Here is a 20,446-nt window from a genome sequence, read left to right on the forward strand (position 1 = left end):
TTATCTTGTTCTAAATGTAAAATACCTGTAAAAAACAATACTTTCTGTGACTAAAGCAGTTTTGTAGACAACTTTAGCCGAAACTAAAAGCAAAACTGTGTTTAGAACAAGGCAATTAGCTTTACATAACTTTCCCTGCTTTGGATCTAAGGAGACAGCTAAACTTTATTACACCACTGACTTATGCTGCCTTCTTATTATCGAGTTAACAGGTCACACAAAATCTTGGTTTCTTCACGTAAAAAAAGACATGAGACTCCCATAACGGTTCCCATCTGACTAAAAGTTAGTGTCTGGCGGCATCTATTGGTCATACAAAGAACCAACCCTGCAAATAATATAGGCCCCAATGTGTTATTTATACAATCAGCTCAGTAACAGGGCAATCATGGCAGCTCTTAAGTTCACAGCTATTATTGTTACTTAATTTACTGTAATTGTATGAAACTATTCCTGATTTGAATGACTTGATAATACTTTCACACTGCCCTAAAAACTGCATAGGCCAATGAGGTAGGTACACCCCTTTGTAATACAATATAATGTAATATTATATATGAACTGTGCATGTAGTGTAAACTAAAAGTAACTGGATTTAAGTGTATAAATTCACAGGAATTTTCCTACTCATCCAAATTACATTTTCCAAATACATCTCTATCTATCTATCTATCTATCTATCTATCTATCTATCTATCTATCCATCCATCCATCCATCCATCCATCCATCCATCCATCCATCTTGTTTATTTGCTTCTTGCATTTACATTTTAAATGCTCCTATAAATACAATATGGAATCATCTTCATTCAATCATCATTGATTTTTTTATCAGCCAGCAATAGCTGAAAGTGGATGACACTGAAAGCTTTTACGGGAAAAATTAGGTGGAAAGGGTTTATTAATTTTTATGTAGTTTTAGTTATTTTAGTTGGCCTAAATTAAGTTGAGAAACATGAGAAATGTTGCCTTGGCATCTATATGAAAAGAAATGTATATATATATATATATATATATATATATATATATATATATATATATATACAATTTATATTTCAGTTAAAATATTTATTTACACACAATGCAAAATGACTGTCCAGTTCCAAAGGTGCACGGACACACCTTCATCTTGCCCCGATCCACTCTTGGTCATTAGTTATGAATCATTGCATTGATATGTCTTTACCCAAGCGCTCCTCGTGAATGATTTCTGCATTCTCAGGCCCTCCTCAAGACCAGCGTTCATTTAGTGTCAGGTTTGAGTTACCTTTTGCATTGTCTTAAATCCAGATGAATTGTTAATCCAGGACCAGGTTAGGTTCACAGTGAAGGTTAGGTGAAGGGGTGACAGAGGCGACGGGGTTAATGACTGTTTGGAGATCAGATGAACACGAGGCTGTGTGGCCCTCGGGGTTTAGGGTCGAATAGCCGAAGTGAATCACGCTGCTAAAAGCGTGCAAAGTGTTGCCACAGTATCGTTTCACCGGTATTAAAGACACTTAACATGCAGGAAAAGGCTTGAATTGACACCAGCCCTCCCCTTTCCTTTGAGTGGGTACGCTGAGATCCCTCTCTTTTTACCTTTCTTACTTCATCATCATGATAGCAGAGAAAGATAAGCGGTTTCTGGTGTCACCTGCTATGATCCAATAAGACCAGAGCCGTCCTCCACGAGCATATAAAGATAGACAGACAAACCAGCTGTTAAAGATACACCAAACTCATGCAAACGTCTAAATCATTTCTCTCCCCAGAAACAAACAGGCCTTAAAAAACACTTTGGTTTCATAGTTGATTAACTATACTAAACATTTTGGCCTATAGTCAAATGGTTAAAAATATGGTATCCTGTAAGTGTGATATTATTAAGAAAAAGTTCAGTTTAAAAGTCAAAACTTTATAGGCAAGGGAACATTTCACAGAATGATATTTAGCTGGTTGCAATTAGACTGTTAGTCTGATTGTAATAGTTTGCAAATGTAGCTCAACAGCAGGCTTATAAATGTGATTCAAATGAGAAATTACACTGCAAACATAGGAATTAAAGCAAGTGAGAGGAATCAAGTCAATTACAATAGAGACCATGTGTTCAAAACTTTGTAAGGGTGAGAACAACTATAGTTTACTTCAACCTCAAACTGCAGTGTTCAACCAGAAAAACCACCAGACAACAAATGTACAGTATGTGGAAACATTTTCCAAATGACATTTTGGTTGTGGGAACATTATAACGTTCAGTTTGTATACACCACTGTTCAAAAGTTTGGGGTTAGATGTTTTAAATATTTTTGAAATTATAATTTAGTCGATAAAATATACAGCAAAAACTGTAATATTGTGGAAATATTATTAATACAGTTTAAAATAACATAACTATTATTTGTGGAATTTTATTTTCCATGAATAGAAAGTTAAAAAGGTTTATTTAAAATAATTTTTAAATCAATTTACTGTTTGACTTTTGATTAATTGAATGCATCCTTGCTATATAAAAAGTATGAATTAAACATAAAAGATGTATAGTACTAAAAATTATATTTATGTGCTGTCTATATATATATATATATATATATATATATATATATATATATATATATATATATATATATATATATATTTATATTTATTTATTATTATTTTATTTTTTTTACATAGTAAAACATAGTGTTAGTGGCTTTTTACACTGTGCACTACTATCCAGTATCAAAAAGTATGAGGAAATGTAGGTCACAGTATAGATACTGGTGTTTGTTATCTATTGCGTTATCATCTGTGGCTCTCTGAACCTGCTCAAACTCTCACGTTTGTCAGTGTAACATTTGCCCTAGAATGTCAAACACAGTTTTACAAATGCATTCCTGTGTTCCTGTGTTGAACAGCTCCTTGTGTGCGCCTCCACTGTAGTTTGTAGGAAGTACGTGTTTGTCTGCATGTATGAACACTGATATGGACACTGTTGTCGTTGTTGTTATCATGAGCACAGATCATCCTCGGAGGGATCACAAGCAGAGCTGGAGACTGTGGTGGAGACGTTCAGGGCGTGAGGTAAGCGGAGGTGTCTGTCAGGGTTGGTCCAGACAGCCTGGCCAGATAACGGTGACATGCAGAACTACAGTTACCAGCTGGACCTGGTCAGGTGACACCGCCACATCAGAGCTGGCCAACACACAGTCACTGTCCCGAACACTGTCTGTAGTCTGGAGCAGGACAGATATGAAGACAAAATCCTCTAGATTTGGTTCATACATGTTTTATGTTATCTAATTGTTTGTGTGAAAGTAGGATTTGTATATGCATGGATAATTTGGCGATAAAGGAAACATTTATAAGATAGAATTAATAAAGAAAAACATTTTAATGCTTTTTCTATCCTTAGTGTTCTTCCTTTATTGGCTTATACTGTCCTGGATAATTCACACATTATTGTCTCATCATGATAACTGCTTGTACTCCTCAATTTTATATAGTTTTAATAAAAGCGACTCATAGATCGTAGTATCAAAACTTAATTTATGATCAGTAATATGCATTGCTAAGGACTTAATTTTGACAATTATATTGGCACTTTTCTCTTTGCACCCTCAGATTCCAGATATTTAAATAGTTGTATTTTGGACAAATATTGTTCTATTCTAACAAATCCAAAACTTCCATTCATTTAGCTTTCAGATGATGTTTAAATCTCAGTTTCATAAAACTGCTCCTTATGACTGGTTTTGTGATCCAAGTCACAGGCTGGGATTTAAGTTTCCACAAAAAACATATTTTTTGTTCCTATTGAATATAAGCAGAACAACTGTTTTCAGTAGTGATAATAATAAGAAATTATTCTTTTTGGATTATATTTCAATAGAAACCAGTTACTTAAAATCATAATATTATTAAACAGTACTGTTGTTATGTGTTTTCGATCAAATAAATGCTTGTAGAACGTAAGAGACTTTCGTCAAGTTGTGTGTATAAAATATATGTTTTTATTAATGCAAAGTTTAGGTTAGTATTAGGTCAGAAAATAAATACAAACTGCACTGCAACAATGATGAAGAGAAAATATGTCAAATATTTCTGCATTGTTTACATGCATGACATGCTTCAGCTGATGCAACCCGCATAAAACAACCACAGGTTTGTGGCAGCCTTTCTGCTGATGATTTCAGTGCCATTGCATGTGCAGGTTTGTGTCATGTACATCTCAGTGAATGACATGAGGTTATGTAGTGTAACCTTTGTCACAATGCATTCCTGTAGAAAACACCCTATGTCTGATCCAATGTTTTAAATATTTTTTTTGGCTGGAGCATAATGAATACAGCAGCATGTGATCAGTTTCTATGTAACACGAACCAGTAAATGCTTATATCACTGAAATTAAACATTCCATTCATAATTGATTCAACATGACTGTCTGGCCTGAAGTAATTAGCTCTGAGCTGAACACAAATGTGCTTCTGGAAATATGAATGCAGGTTTCAGCAGACATTTTAATGCTCTTTCTATTTTGTGGCTGCTTATTGTTTCTTCTTTACAGGTCTGGGAAAACATGGCTAGTAGTAGAGCAGGTCAGACAGGTTGAGCTGGAAATTAGCAACAAGTCCAGGATGTGCTCCAGCAAGCACCTTTTGTAGTATTTACACACATAGCGGAAATATTGTTATGCATTTACAGTAATATCAGACAGTTTAGTCATAGTTTAACAAAGTTTTGTCTACTACATTACACTACTTTAGAACAATTCTGCTCAAAAAGGACCCAAAATCTCAAATTTGTTTTAGGTTTCAGAATTCTTGTTCACAGCAATGTTATTTTTATTACAGTTTATATAATGTATTATTATCGTTTTTGTAAATATTTGAATGTGATTTTACTTTTGGATTTTTTAATGTATATATATGTGTGTGTTTGTATATACATTGCAAAAGTGTTTTATAGTATTTCTGTTAAGGTTTATTTTATTTCAAGGAATGACATTTTATGCTTTTATTTTTACCTAAAAATAATAACCTTGGTTCAGGTGCTTTCATACTTTTTGATTTTCTGTGTGAGAAAACTATTAACTGTGAAGACAACCAAAAATTCAATAAGTATTTAAAAAAATACAATTATGTTATTATAACTTCTGTATTGTCATTGCACAAAACCAAATGTCAAAATAATTATCTTGGAAATATTTATTTTGTTTGTTAGATTCACTTAAAATATCTATTTATTTAAAAATATTAGTTTTTAATAGATTATATAATTTTAATATTTATAATAAAGTGTTCACAAAACTATATGCATCCGTATTAAAATAATCACAATTAATTTGAATACTCTAGGACAGATTTTAAAAGCAGGATGACATAACATTATCAATCAAATTTGGAATATGTGAAAGTAAAGAGAAAGGACAGTAGTCCTATTTAATATTTAATTGATATCTAAAATCTAAATAAATAAAAAAATCCTTGGTGTAGTAAACTAAACTTTTTATACTAATCAGAGAGACAACTAATCATAAAAGAAAACCATTTTTAAACATGATAAATGTTCAATATACTAAAAACAAATTGCATTTACAGAACAATAACTGTCAGACAACGTATGGAGGTCAATTGCATGTTTATTATAATTAAGAAGATACATACTGATAATAAAAATATAGGCTAAAAAATAGATGCACAGAAAGAGACAAACCGGGTTCACATCTTCAACACTGAATTATTATAGATTATGAACACTGTTCAGAATGAATGGTAACCGGGAAGTAGACGTAATGTTGTCTGCTGTCAACAATAAAGGTATTTATAATTACATCATCATGAAAGATATAAATATAAATACTTTAACATCTGTTTTCAAGTCAAAGTTAAGAATTATTAAAAATGAGCATTCATAACTGTCTATAACTCACCACTTTCTATCAATACAGGCTTTGACATTCATTTAGTAGCCACTTATTGCACTCAAAATACACTTTGCTGCTCTTTCAAAAACACTACATATATCTGTATATAATGTCTGCACTCATATAAAACAGAAGGCACCCATCCTGAAAGACTTTACTTAAGACCTTCTCATTAAACAAAAAACATTCAGCGTTAGACCAACCAGCTCCTGGCATTAAACTGGGGAAAAGTCTTTGCCTTCAGGGTTTGTCAGTTTTACTTTGAAAGTATAAACAGCTTGGGTTGAATTATAAAAGAAGAGAAAAGTCGGGTTTATCGGTCCTGATAAAAGAAATGTATGAAACACACTCTCTTGTGTATCAACCATGCAAACTACTAATACTTTGCTCTGTTTTCTCTCTCTGTTCTAGTAGCATGTGCTCATTACTCTTTCTTTTCCTCTGTTGTGGCTGCATCGCCCTTGCTCTCTGGCTTTTTGGGCGGCGGGCTGTCCAGAAAGAAGTCGTTGCAGGCCACGGTCAGCGCACCCATGAGGATAATGAACTCTGTGAAGTCCACTTCACCATCATTATTGGAATCCAGGTCATTCATCACTCGTTCCACTGCATCTTTATCTTGAGCATTCTGCGTGAAGACAAACATTTAAAGATGGAGAGTTAAAAGTGTGTATCAATATGTAATAAAATACATTTAAACTCCATGAAGATCCCTAAGCATCCATGGAACCTTTCTACTGCCCTAAAGGTTCTTCACAGTGGAAAATGGTTCTACACAGTCTTTAAAATAAAGGTTTATTGGTATCAATGATTCCATGAAGAATCTTTAACATCCATGGAACCTTTCCATTCCACCAAATGTTCTTCAAATAGTTCTTTTAAGAACTGTTCACTGAAAGGTTCTTTGGGAAATCAAAAATGGTTCTTCTACGGTATTTTGGTAAAACCTAATTTTGGAACCTTGATTTTTAAAAGTGTAAGGTTCATAGTGGAAAAGATCATTAAAATATCCTTTTCGCTAAGAAAAAAAGTTATTTGAGGAACCCAAAAATGATTTTCTGTGGCATTTTTGTGAAAACCCAATTTTGGAACCTTTATTTTTAAGAATGTATGCATAAAAGTAAAGTCAATAGTGAGTGAGTAGCTTGCAGAATGATGGGAATGTTAATGAAAGGGAACGTGTGTGTTCATTTCAGAAGAAAATGCCAGAGGCTGCATCCACATACAAGATATTTGCAGGAGACATAATTACAGGGTCACTGAATCTGTAAACCCTTATCAAAATTGACATTTTTGTAACTTTTTTTATTTAAAGTGCACTTATTATGGATTATGAAATGTCATATTTTGGTTTTGGGAGTCCCCAGCAACAGGTTGACACACATGCAAGGTCAAAAAACACGTTCATTATCTTATAATATGCATTTCTTTTTACCTTACTTGCTCAATGACTCCCAAATGATTTTTAGGTCTAATTTTCATTACATCCTGCCCATAATACCTGATAAAGCAGTGTTTGTGAACGCAGTGCTGCTTTGTGTACAGCATTACCTGGAAACCGCAATTTTCTTTTCGCTCCAAAAGCAGCAACTTAGTGGTAAAAGAGTAAATTTGCGTTTTCATTCAGGCCAACGCAAAAAGACAAACAAGTGGGCGGGCAATATGCTAATATTTCGTGTTGACGTCAACATGAAACAGCTTGGGATTCGTTTTAAAAATTACTCGTTTCGATGATTCAGAGTCGACTCTTTCTTTTGAGAGACAATAACCTTTCAGTATAAATATCTTTTTTTTTTTTTTTTGTAAATTTGCATATGCTTTTTTTTTCTCTCACCCCAAGATAATTTCCCAGCTCCTCCGTCAGAAGTTCCCTTAGTTCTCCTCGGCTGAGCGTGTATTTATCGCCTTCCTTCCCGGAATACTTATGAAAGGTTTTGATGAGCATCTGCATGGCGCTTTCCAAGTTGGAGCTTGGCTCTTTGGACATGCTGTAAGTTGGTTAAAAAGGTCAAAGGTTAGATACAACAACATGGCGCGCCCCTCGCTAGACCCTGCTGCATGTATGGTCACATGACTAGCATGGGCGGAGCTTTAGCTCAATTAATTCTGGCACAAACACGTTTTAGACTATGGGTGAAAAAAAATGTGAAATGTTCTCTCAATCATTTGTTCGAGATAATATCCTTACGATTTGAGGGGTTGATTTGATTTTAGAGGACAATTCTGATTAGGGGTTTGTCACTCAAAAGCAACATTCTTACATATCACACTTTGAGCGTGGCATCCTGGATCTTCTCTCTCTGGGTTCAGCAAGCTACTGCGCATGTAGAAACAGACACAGTCATTGATGAGGCACAACAGAAGATGAGAAAGACTGGAGCATGAACAGAATTTGGCCATGAAAAGAAGCATTGATGGAAGGCTGAACGATTTGCTTCAGTGTTTTTATAGCTGTAATTGGGTTAACCAACATAACATAGTTCATTTTGATGTCAAGGTTTCACAAAGAGGTAATGTTAAACCTCTAAGTATTGTGAAACAACAGGTTTGGCACTTCATGAGAAACATTTAGATGGAATTATAAACTCATTCTCACTCAGTGCTTGATTATATAAACTGTTAGCGTTACACAACTCTGTGTTTTCTTCGAATGCTCATTAGTTGTATGTGAACAATTAAATCATCTGTTGCTCATGTAACATGGGCCGCATCTCTCAAATGGAAACCACAAGTGAAACATAAAACTGTCAAATTGAAGATAAAACTACGGGCAAGTTCCCAAGGGAACCTTCGTCCAAGTAATCCGAGGCTCTCATGAAGACACACACACACACACAATACACACATAAAGTAACTCCATTAGTTAATTTTGAGGACGTAGGCCAAAATTTAGTGGGAAAAAAACAGTCCTGTAGACCGTATAATCATGAATATTGCAAAATGAAGCAAAAAGGAAAACAGCTGGAGCATAAGACAGTATTAATCAATTATGGGAATTACTCCTTTAATCAATTATAAATTTAAAAATAATGAAATAAGACCAATTAATAAATTAATGTTTGTTGCCCTTTCCCTACATTGCTGTACTATAATTAGGAATGTAATTGAATTGCAACTTTGGACAGGGTTACTCTAATGAGGCCTCAGTGCTCAGCTGTTTATTTGAAGTACTACACCATCTAATTTAACTAATTAGTTAACCTAAGAGAGTGCCTAATTAGGAAGCTCAAATAGTGACATGAGGATTTGAAACAAAAAACGGGGACAACAGCTCTCAGGTACTGAAAACCACTAACTAGAAAGGTCAGAATGGTTTAATGCCCCAAAAAAGGCATTAAAAAAGTTCAACTGGAATCATTTTAAGACAAAGTGGCTATAAGGCAGCAGAAGATAGAAGAACAGCAATGAACTATTTAAATGCAAGACAATTTGAAAAATTAAGATGAAACGTGAAATTATGGCACATTTTTTGTAGGGCATGAGAAAACAGAAGCACAATCTCATTAGCAAGTATTAGAACGGTATAGAATGGACACTGTGACGCGATGGCAACTAAGATGAGAATGGAAATCGAACACCAAGTGACCCAGTGACACTAAGGAAACTGACCGTTCTTTGACATGTAAAGAAGAAGAGATTAATTTATTTACACAAACATTCTTTCAAATCTAAATCTCATTCAATAACAGACCCAAAAAATACATTTACATTAATGAAAATCACAGACAAAACCATATATTTAGGATAGGAGTGTAATTTGGTGAATACAGGTAAAGTGGGACAATTTACATGTATTCAGCTTGGTCCTGGTCCAAGACTACACCTAGGAATAAATAAATAATAATGATAGGTAAAAATGTATAGCCTGAATGCACTGTAAGTCGCTTTGGATAAAAGCGTCTGCTAAATGCATAAATGTAATTTAATGTATTTAATTTAAATAAATAACAAATAAACAATTATATATATATATATAAAATCACAATGGCAAATTGTGTCCCAGTTTATCTTAATTCACCCGTTATGTACATGTGAAGGTTTAAAAGTATGTGTGAAATATAAATTATATACATATGTTTCAATTTGACAATTTTAACATTGAACGCTATACACATTCATGTAAGTTACATCCATATCCCAGGTGAACTTCACAAAAGTAATGGTAGCACTGACCTATGGACAGATATTCAAATAAAGACATCAGTAGATAATCCAATCCAGAAGAGCATTCATCAGCTTTCTGCTTGGAGAGAAAGGAGTCCTTTCTCTCGTCTAAGTTGTCTGTCTTACCTGAATGCCTATGGAGAGCTTCCTTTGTCTGTAATGAAGCACAGGATATAGTGATAAACAGCCGGAGAGCTGAGGAACAGATGAGGAGAGAAAGAGAACCTCTGGGGTTTAAATATCACTCACTCTACCCCCTCCTTTCTCAAGAGCATCTCCCGCATCTTCGGTTTCGGCACCCCTCCCGTACTCTCCTCCTTTAGTTCACCTGCCAATATAAAGGCCATTTGACCCCATCATGTCAGTTGACTCTACACAAGAAGACTCTACAGGCCAGTGGAGTTTGCATTACAGTCCTTTATTGCAGAGTAGATGGAGATGGTCAACTGTACAGCATAGAAAATGAAGGCTGTGTATGTGGTCAGTTGGTTAAATTGAGCTACACTTGAAATGCTAGTGCATTCATTTAAAAGATAGAGGTTTTATGTTACCTAAGAAAAGCTGTTAACTTCTACCATTTAGCTTAACATCAAGCTTGAAAGTCAACAGCAACATGTTCATGCTAGTGGCTTTTCTAATAGGCATCAATACCATTTTCCACATGTGGTTAAAATATGAGTGTTAGCCAAACGTAAGAGGTGATGACACTGTAATGCTAATGTAGTGAGTACAGAGCTGCTAACTACTTCCATTTTTGACTGTCAAAACTTAATTAACATCCAGTTTGAAAGTCACTGCTTGTCGAATATATATCAAAACAACAGTAGGCTTATACAAACATCATGTGGTCAAAGAATGTTAGCCAAATGTGATGATGTCTGATGATGCTATAATGCTAATATAGTGGGGTCTAGACAGCCAGACACGGCTGTTTACCAAAGTAAACAGAGGTTTTAGATGTCCAGGATATACATGACAGCATGAACAAACAAGCGCTTTTTAAGTAGTGTAGGATTTCACACTGATGTAGGCAATATATATCTGTATAATGTAGCATGTATAATGTATTATGTAAGCTGCTAGATAATGGCTAATTGGTGAAAGTACCTTGTCTCTTCTTCTTGTGTGTTATGGCTTTCCTAGACATTTCGTGACAAACAGAAACAATTTACATATTTACCATAGCTGCTATATCAAAATTCATTGAATAATTGATAATTAGTAAAAAAAATCTATCTAATCTATCTATATGCATTAAAGAAATGCTAACATGCACTAGTTGTGACCAAATGTGTTTAAAAGAACAAAATATAAGTGAAACTGGTCAGTCCTGCTGTAAATGTGGTCTTTAAGAGACATTTTACAATTGAACAAAGCTATTAAAACACTCCACACACAATGAAAGTAAAAAAAAAAAAAAAAATACACCTAAATATATGCAGGCAAATATAGTTAAAATAGAGTTTAAGGGAATGAATTCATGTGAATGTAAAGGGCCTAACTGCCTTATAGAGACTTGATACTGTGGGATGACTTGGGGTTCCTAAGGGGCCACAAGGGTCCCCTGGTGTGGATTCCGTCCCAAAGGCATTTAATTATTAAGTGTCAGCTATCATAAGCACACCAAGCATCTGATATTCCAGCTCTGGAGACGAAGCTCTAAGATGGACAGCATGTGAAAGTCTAAAAGAAAGACCAGCTAATGGAGAGTGTCAGAGAGAGTTAGGTCCTAGTATATGCAATAAAACTGCATTATATAAAAGCAAAAGTGTTTATTCTCATGCAAACAAGGCCCAGAAATGTGAACAACAAAAGTATGTGGACTGCATTGCGTTCTCATGTGCGCCACAAATGCAAGTCCCACATTTAAATGGTCATGCAGTATGTTAAATTCCTGCAGATTGGCATTTCTTTAAACAAAAGAGGTGAAAATTTTGCTCTTTTCATGCTTCTGCAACACTGGAAAATACATAGTACATTTACGACTAGCACCGGAGTCGATTAAGTAACCCTGTCCTTAAGAGGTGGCACAAACAAAAAGTAAACATAATGGAGACTTAAAAATGATGTCTTTTTCCACATTTATGCTATAAAAATGGTGTCTGTTCTTCATTCATTGATGTTTTGTAGAGATATTGGAGGGGACACAGTGGTTGCAGTACCCTTACAACAAATCTGGCTCAAACAAAAGGACATAGTGATTAGTTATTGCACCTCTTTGGCCATTTGTCACATTTGCGGCTATTGCCAATTTCTCAAACACTATTAGTACATAATAAATCACAGGTATGAATTGATGTGCATACAAACAGAAATAAGTATAATAGTTTTTTTTTTTTTTTTTTTTACAATTGCTAAGACCCATTTCTCAACAGGTCTCTTCACATTGTAAATAACCGCAGACGAAACTGCAGATCATTTTCCACTGCTTTGGCACAAAATGCATTTAATGACTAAACAGCTCTCACATTACATTAACTATTTTCTCACGCAAACACAACCACCACCAAAATTCAATGAACCTAAAGGTCAATTTACACATTTACATACTTTAAAAAAAACTTTTTCACTTGAGTTCAAACCTTGATATAACACAAAACAGAAAGACAGCAATTTGCTACACTTCTGGAGTAATATTGCTGTAAATTTAAATATATGCCAAATCTAAAAAATGAGATACTATCAAAACAATAACGTAGCCTAGTTAAACACCTAAATGGGTGTTAAGTCTTTCATTTTATTCATCTATAAAACTTATGTTATACTGTAATGTTAACATGGACCATGTTACCTGTACAGTGTGAAACAAGACTGTATTAGTGATTGCGTGCATCGTATTGTTGTGCTCTGGAAATGACGTGCGTTATATGCATACAGTATGATTACATGTCGTTTCAACGTTTGATGGGAAACTGTCAAATGGTGACAGAAAACCCGTAAATCGGAGTTAAGAAGTAGCGTTTTATTTTTACTTTTATAGTCCGCTGAAAAGTCCATTAAGATAATGTACAGTCTGCAATACGAGGATGCCTATGCCATAGCCGTCGTGTCAACAGGTCGGTCACCGCAAATAAGAACGCTTACAGAATGATTCGTTTTAATGTGTGAAAAGCCCTAAAGCGTGTTTGTTGGGCCACAACCTTAACTAGTGTTTTGTTGTTTTTTTAGTGCATTTTGGATGTAAAATTGAAGGAAGTGCCAAGCTGAAAGTTGAGAACAGTGTGAAGAGTTTTGAAAAGTATTGAGAAATGTGTCCTAGCCATTGTAAAAAAAAAAAACAACAACAAAAAAAAACTAATGAGAGGGCTTAAGGCTCTTTGTAGTAAAAAAATGTGTAGTGTATTGGCCAGGTTCCATATACAGCCTATGTATTAAAATATCACAATAATGGAAATGAACAAAACAAACAGAAGCATTTGAGATGCAACAATCTCCACTTCCTCGAGCTCCTACGATGCTTCCTCTGTTTTATTCTCTTCAACTTTCGCCCCTTCCTGTTCCTCATCGGTTTTTTTCTCTCCCTCTGGCTTCTGCTCTTTGGCCGCTGCCTTCTCGGTCACTGGCTTGTCTTCTTTCTCCACCTCCTTTGCCGCCTGTGGCTCTGCTTTCGGGGGCTCTGCCTGTGCATTGGCTGCCGCCTCGGCCTGCGTCTCCTGGGTTGAACTCTCTGGTTGCGTTTCTTTTTCCAAAGAACGCTGTTCGCTGACAGACTGCGCCAGATAGCCAATCAGATTCATATACTCCTGGAAGCTGACCTTCCCATCCTCATTGTTGTCAAGCTGTTGACGCATGTTTTTTACAGCCTCATTGTCCTCTGTGCCCTAAACACAAAGTTCCTCACATGTTAATCAGTGGTTTTTGCTCATGAATAACCTGCCATCACAATATCAAGGTGTTTTAACATGTTTTTTTTATTAGCTGTTTAAATATATAGATCTATAGCAATGACGTATGGTCTGCCAGGCAAAAGTATTGTTTTGAACATTAATTATGCACTTCTCCACAAGAAACTGCACGATTTTAGTTATCATTCATGTCAGCAGCCCAAACATTGTGAGATGAACGAGCACCACTAAAAGTTTTCCTCTGTAATTTAATGTGGCACCGGAGCAAATAACACAGCAGCATTCTTCATGGTAAATGACTATTTGGACACAAGTTTGTGGTTTTTGCTCCGCTCATCAAAGTCCAGATAATAAGGAACTACTCGAAAAAGAAATAGACCAGGGCTATCCGGTAGCCATGGAAAAAACGAGTGCATGAAAGATCTCTGACGAATATGGTAACTGAATGATGAATGAATATCAAATAAAGTGTTGCTAGATTTAACAAAAGGCAGCTTCTAACCGTCAGAATGTTTTTTAGCTGGCTCTTCACGAGGCTCTGGAACTCCTTCCCTCCGAGGTTTTCCTTGCCCTTGGATGACTTCAGGAACACACTCACCACGGTTTTAATTGCTGCCTCCATCTTTGCTTTCGCTCTACAAGAAGATGAAAAAAAAGGAACATTTACTATCCAACTGACATTTGGGTTGCACGGATATTAAAATTACAGCTAATGGATGATAAATTACCAATACTAAAATTCTACACTTTTTAGTTGAAATAAATGATAGATAAAGCCGAAATTATTTCAAAGGCTACAAGTAAATCAAGGCATCACAACATTATAATACACATCATGGAAAATATTATATTTTCTCAAATTTACACTAGCATTCAAACTGTCAGTAGGATTTTTATTATTTTTTAAAGAAATCTCTTACGCTCACCAAGGCGTGGTATTTTATCAAAATAAAGCAAATATAATTAAAATGTAAAATGTATTTATTTCTAAAAGTAATTTAATCTTGGGATGGCAAGGCTTATTTTTTGTAGCAGTCTTTACTCCGGTCTTCAGTGTTACATGATCATTTTGAAATCATAATATGTTGGTTTGGTGCTCACAAAACATTATAAATGTCCTTGGCTAATACTTTTATTCACTGCTGAACGAAAATATGCATTTCTTTTAAAAATAAAATCTTACTGAGCCAAAACTTTTAAACGGGATTGTACAATTGACAGTTATGAAAATATTTGGTTTTATAGAGTAAAAATAAATGAGCTTTGACAATAGAACATTGTAAAAAAAAACAGGTAAAAATACCCATTAAATGGTTAACAGTATCTTACCCTACTATATATGATGGACATATACATGTAGCTAATTTTACAGTAACAGCATTTTTGGAAGTGAAAAAAAACATATAATTTGCAGTGAATAACCGTAAACTGGCCATCAGTTTTGTACTTTAAGGTTGTATGTGTCACATCACACTCAGGAAGGAGTGAGTAGAAGCTGGAGAATTTTTCAGAAACATAGAATTGAATCAGTAACGGTCTTATACAGGCACTAAACGACATCTACAATATTTAACCTTCAGGCATTCAACAGCAGACAAAGAACTACAAACTAAGAAAACTTTAAATAAACAGACACTGATGGGACACGACTGGAACCAAATTAACTAAATGGGGAACACCTGGAACTAATGGAACTGAGGACAGGAACAGGAAACATGACCAAATATGGAAAACAGGAACTAAGACCGGGGTAAAACAAGGAAATTCAAATCTAATCTATTTTTTTTTTTATGTTAAATTCTGGCAATCACAACTACCTTGAATTTAAAGAATTTCTTTACAGTGTAATCTAAATGGCAATCAGTCACTGCATGAATAAATAAATCCCTTTCATTTGGTTTTTCATTTGCTAGGGTGAAAATCTAAAGTCTGATTTAAGTTTAATACTTTAACCCTAACCCTAAGATGAAGTGGGATGATTAGAAGCTTGGTGACATTTCTTTATAATGTTAGGTCCTACACTCTACTAAGTCCATTTGCTAAGTGTACAGTAGCTGAAAGTCTACTAGGGTGTGGAGAATGGAAATCTTGGGGGTTAGAACTGACAGTCAATTGAAGATAAGGCAAGGGAGAAGAAAGAGGCAAGTCCCCAGTGGCTGTCCTGATCTTTGATAGGTCATCTGATCTACTGATGACCAAACCACACAGCAGCTTCATGTTTCTCAAGGGATTACCAACAGCTCAAACATCCCTTCTTTCCTCACTCACTCTTTTTTTTAGTTCTGTATGCTAGTTTGTCCCTCTTGCTCTTCACACTTCTTTCAATGTAAAGAATTCAGTCCTGCTTTCCCTTTTCTTTCTTGACCAGCATTGCTTCTCCTTTGTGACGTATAAGATTTCACCAATGCAGGCACATGTTCACCCTCTTTTGCATTCCACTACACAATTTTTTACTGATTGGTCAAAGTTTCAAAGGAAATGCCAATAGCCAGTCACCTTGCCTCCTTAATGAATGGCATTACTCAGATTTTTTTGATGAGGTGCGAAAGGTCATCACTCAGCTATGTTCGGCATGAAGATGAGGCGATTAGATTTGGAGAAATAATGGATAATTTCCAAAAACGCAGTGTCATCAAGACATCAATAGCAGGGTCTTTACTGATAGCTAAAACTATTAAACATTTATTTTTCAAATGAAACTGAAATATAATTAAAAGTATATATTTAAAAGCTTTTTTAAACATTTCTTGACAACTAACTGAAATAAATGTAAGCAGTAATATTACTACAAACCAATTTAGATTTTTTTCTTTAAAGAAAACTAAAATGAAAACAGTAAATATTAAAATAAATATTAACCAAACTGCAATAATTAATAAATACTATATTATTAAATATTTGATTAAAAAAAAAAAAAACCTTTAAAAACTTAAGAATTAAATAAATAACTTAAGGTTAAGGTAGTCAAATGACCAAAATCAATCTGATAAAAAAATAGCTTGATACTAAAACTTAAAAATACTAAAATTCAAATACAATTACAGTGAAAATGAAAATATAATAAATGAAACCTAATTCAATATCATTCTAAATACTACATTAAGATTATATGCTGAAAAAAAAAAAAAAAAAAAAAACTAAATCAAATAAATATGTTTGTAAAAGTCAAATTAAAATATTTCTAGAAATAAAAATATAAAATGTTTATTAAAACTGAAAATTTGAAAATAAAAGCTAATTCAAAATATTAATAAATACTATACAAAATAGGTAGGTATTTAACTACCTAAAAAAAAGCCAAACATATAAAATGATCCAGTTATATAACAGCAGAATGGATTCGAGGAACCAGATGTAGATTGCATTCAACAAAAGGTACATTTCATTGATAAAATCTTGAACAACAGACAGAGACACAACTCTGCGGGTTAGTCATCCTTTGAATTCCAATCATTGCTCTTTACGAAAGTCATTCAAACTTAACCAGAAATTTACGGCTTGCTAGTTAGAGGAGGACTGGAACCTTATAATTTGCATAGCTGTACAAACAAGAACGTACAAAAAAAGAGTGACATCCAGCGGTCAGCAAAAAAGCCCTTTAAGCTGTTATCGCTGGTCAAAATCTGTGTAGGTGTGTTTGTCATCCGAGATGGTTTCTGATGCCGCTATATTAGCTGACGTAAATACACCGAGTTTCCTCTTATCAGCAGTAATAACCACATCGACAGGTAGAAGCAATTAAGAAACATGACCATTAGCCTAATTTAATGAGAGAGAGAAGGAGATACAGAGATGACGCAGTACGCATATTAAAGTTTCTGGTTTCATAGGGTGCTTGAAAGTTAGAAGGAGTCTTTTACACGTCAGGTGGAATGGTGCAGGAAATAGTTTTCTACTTCCTTTGCATACAGGTCACAATGCAGCAATAAGCTATATTATGCTTACTATAAGCCGCTGAATATGAACGCTACGTACTCGCACACCATCTTCATTCGGGTAAAACAATGACTGTGTCTCAAAATCTAGCAGACTGCCTTTCTATCTAGACCTCATTTTGGGGCATCAGAAATGAAGGGGGTTTTGCAGCGATGCCATAGAATCATCTTCTAAGAATCTTTAAGTGAACAATTGTTTTTCTTAGCATCAAAAACATTTAAATCAGCTGAAAAACCTTTTTCCATTATGAAGAACCTTCTGAATGCAAAGTTTCCATGGATGATATGATGGAACCGTAGATGAGTTTAAAGAACCTTTGTTTTTAGGATTCCCCAAAATTCTGTACATATATGCCTGAATATGGTTTTAACTAGAACGACTGCTGTTTGAAACCAATTTTAAAAAGCTACAAAAGCATCTAATACTATAAAGAAAAAAAAAACATGCAAAATATTAATTTTTAAACATAAAAAATCAGGTTCTCACATACTTTAACCAAAGATAAAATGTAAACCATGTAAAAAAAAAAACTTTAGGTCACTGATTTGACTTAAAATTTAATTTTGTTGGTGTAGCCTAAACAAATAATATTTCAAGCTAATAAAGATGCTTGAAACAAGTCATAAAAAGATTGGCCTAGTTTCAAAATATACATGATACAAGTAAAAGCTTAAGCTGCCAACCTAGACAGCATTATCATAAAAAGATTTATTTAAGGCTTATAGACTCACAGTTTACTGCATCAGCACCTGTGTACACAGAAAGTAACATCCTAAATGAAAGGGAACATCCATGTAGGCGGCACCATATAGGTTTGAGACACAGCCCCTACTGTACAATCCAGATAGTCAGCCCTTATCCACAGTACAAACTATGTCTACATGCGCCCTAGATCAAAGGGCCGCTGCTCTGCTGATGTCAGTGCTGTGTTGTTGTCCCAAGTCTTACACACCTTGTCTCCACAATCATATTTCTAGTGACTATAGGCACCATCGTTCATTGATCTGGTTGGCTCTTTCAACCCTGGGTCTCAACCCTATCCAGAGCCAGTCATTAAGTCATATGAATTATTGACATCTTTGGCCCCTGACCTGGCAATTCCACGCTTGCTACTCTAGACAGTCTCGAGCTTTAACCCAAAACTCCCTCAGACAGACAGCACGTGGATGGGTTAATAATAAGTAATGAAGAGGGATCTTCCATTAATTGAATGACTCTTCAAAACAGACATGACCTTGTTCTGTTCATGGGCGAAATGAATAAATAAATCCGTGCAAACAAGCTCAGAAAAAGGAAAAGGGGACAGAGACATATGTAGTTTGTCAGCGTGCGCCTTACCGTTTCTCTCCAATGCGCAAAAGAGATTGAAAGGTTTGCGTTTCCAAACTGGCGAACATGATACGCGCGCGCTCTATCGCATACCAGCCGCTCGCGTGCGCCATTAAAAATTCACACAGGAACAACTTTGCCAGTGCATAAAAACTCGTGGGGAACAATCTCGAGGTAGTTCTTATTTCTTCACCCTGAAAACACGCGTGGACAAAACAACCTTTTTGTTGAACGCTTATATATATATATATATATATATATATATATATATATATATATAATAAAAATAATATAAATTAATCATTTTATTCTAGTATGTTTTTTTATATAGCCAATTTGTTTTTATACTTGACATTTTTAAATATTTAAAATAACGTCAACACAGTAATCTTAAAAGATTATATTTAATTTAAGATACATTTAAAATGTCAATGCTTTTCAACAGAATCACCCACATAAGTTTTCCATCATGTAATTGTACTTGCTCTCTTAGTAAAACGTCCCATTAACAACGCGTCAAACCACATTAGTTACGATATATTTACCAGTATACAGTTCTGTATATTCAAAAAATATACAGATTTACAGAAAGCGAGAGCTGTTTTCAGATTCCTCTCGGAGGTCGAAGGGTGTTCCTAAAACGTGGCGTTGACACTCTCTGAAAACTCTTACATGTTCAAAACTACAAAGTTTTGTGTTTAAATAGGCCTACAGGGTGTAAGAAACGTATTTTAGAGCACTTACCCTAAAATGGGGACAGCACGGATTGAGTTCGCAGTAGCTGCAGTTAAACCTACTTTTTCCTTTTCCCTTTCTTCCCTACCTCAAAAGAAGAAAAAAACTTGTCAGACTCGAACCGCTGCCGAGTCGCTTCCGTGATTTTTTTTTTTTTTTTCGTTAACGTTTTTTTGCCCCTGACTCTGACAAATGAAAGGGCGTGTACCTGGAGGAGGGGAACTAGGGGACGAACTTATTTGGCTACTTTAAACAGGACGTTTGCGTTTTGATATGATTAAAAATACGTTATTTTTAATGTTTTCTACTGCTGTGAAAATCAACAGTTTGATTTCTAGTAGTTTCACACCAGAGATGTTGAGACTGTGCTTTATTTATTTAATGCCCCAGGAACTAATATCGTCAGAATTCTTGCTAATAGGAATGCATTTAGATAAATCTTCAGACTGGCCTCAGGGGAGATGTATAGGCTAATGAATCATAACCCAAAGCCTAGGCAGTACTATGATTATCTGTGTTTTCAAGAGGCACCGCCTATGTAAAGTGGCTTGTA

General features: G+C 34.9%; 2 protein-coding genes across 3 annotated transcripts; both read right to left on the minus strand.

Moving 5' to 3' along the window:
* Positions 1–5,584: 5,584 nt before the first annotated feature.
* s100s (S100 calcium binding protein S) lies at positions 5,585–8,428 on the minus strand. Its single transcript, XM_052583715.1, has 3 exons — positions 8,146–8,428; positions 7,719–7,872; positions 5,585–6,512 (listed from the first exon to the last, which is right to left on the minus strand). The coding sequence occupies exons 1-3, from the start codon at positions 8,166–8,168 to the stop codon at positions 6,312–6,314; spliced, it is 378 nt and encodes a 125-aa protein (XP_052439675.1). The 5' UTR covers positions 8,169–8,428; the 3' UTR covers positions 5,585–6,311.
* A 2,022-nt stretch (positions 8,429–10,450) lies between these two features.
* s100u (S100 calcium binding protein U) lies at positions 10,451–20,068 on the minus strand. Of its 2 annotated transcripts, none has more exons than XM_052584679.1 (3): positions 19,903–20,068; positions 14,396–14,528; positions 10,451–13,869 (listed from the first exon to the last, which is right to left on the minus strand). In XM_052584679.1, the coding sequence occupies exons 2-3, from the start codon at positions 14,513–14,515 to the stop codon at positions 13,498–13,500; spliced, it is 492 nt and encodes a 163-aa protein (XP_052440639.1). In that variant the 5' UTR covers positions 14,516–14,528; positions 19,903–20,068; the 3' UTR covers positions 10,451–13,497. The 2 variants fall into 2 exon arrangements, with proteins under 2 accessions (XP_052440639.1, XP_052440638.1); XM_052584678.1 differs by lacking the exon at positions 19,903–20,068 and adding an exon at positions 19,168–19,286.
* Between the last annotated feature and the right edge of the window lie 378 nt (positions 20,069–20,446).

Source organism: Carassius gibelio, chromosome B19 (genome assembly GCF_023724105.1).
Source record: "Carassius gibelio isolate Cgi1373 ecotype wild population from Czech Republic chromosome B19, carGib1.2-hapl.c, whole genome shotgun sequence".
Lineage (NCBI taxonomy): Eukaryota > Metazoa > Chordata > Actinopteri > Cypriniformes > Cyprinidae > Carassius > Carassius gibelio.

Bases quoted from the DNA above. Each gene is read 5' to 3' on its own strand.
- s100s (XM_052583715.1), bottom strand. From the start codon at position 8,168: ATGCCACGCTCAAAGTGTGATAT. The intron at 7,873-8,145 runs GTAAGAATGTTG...ACCAACTTACAG, and splicing joins CCACGCTCAAAGTGTGATAT to CATGTCCAAAGAGCCAAGCT. The intron at 6,513-7,718 runs GTGAGAGAAAAA...GTCTTCACGCAG, and splicing joins AGCTGGGAAATTATCTTGGG to AATGCTCAAGATAAAGATGC.
- s100u (XM_052584678.1), bottom strand. From the start codon at position 19,271: ATGGCGCACGCGAGCGGCTGGTATGCGATAGAGCGCGCGCGTATCATG. The intron at 14,529-19,167 runs GTAAGGCGCACG...ATCTTCTTGTAG, and splicing joins TTGCGCATTGGAGAGAAACG to AGCGAAAGCAAAGATGGAGG. The intron at 13,870-14,395 runs GTTAGAAGCTGC...CTTTGTGTTTAG, and splicing joins AGCTAAAAAACATTCTGACG to GGCACAGAGGACAATGAGGC.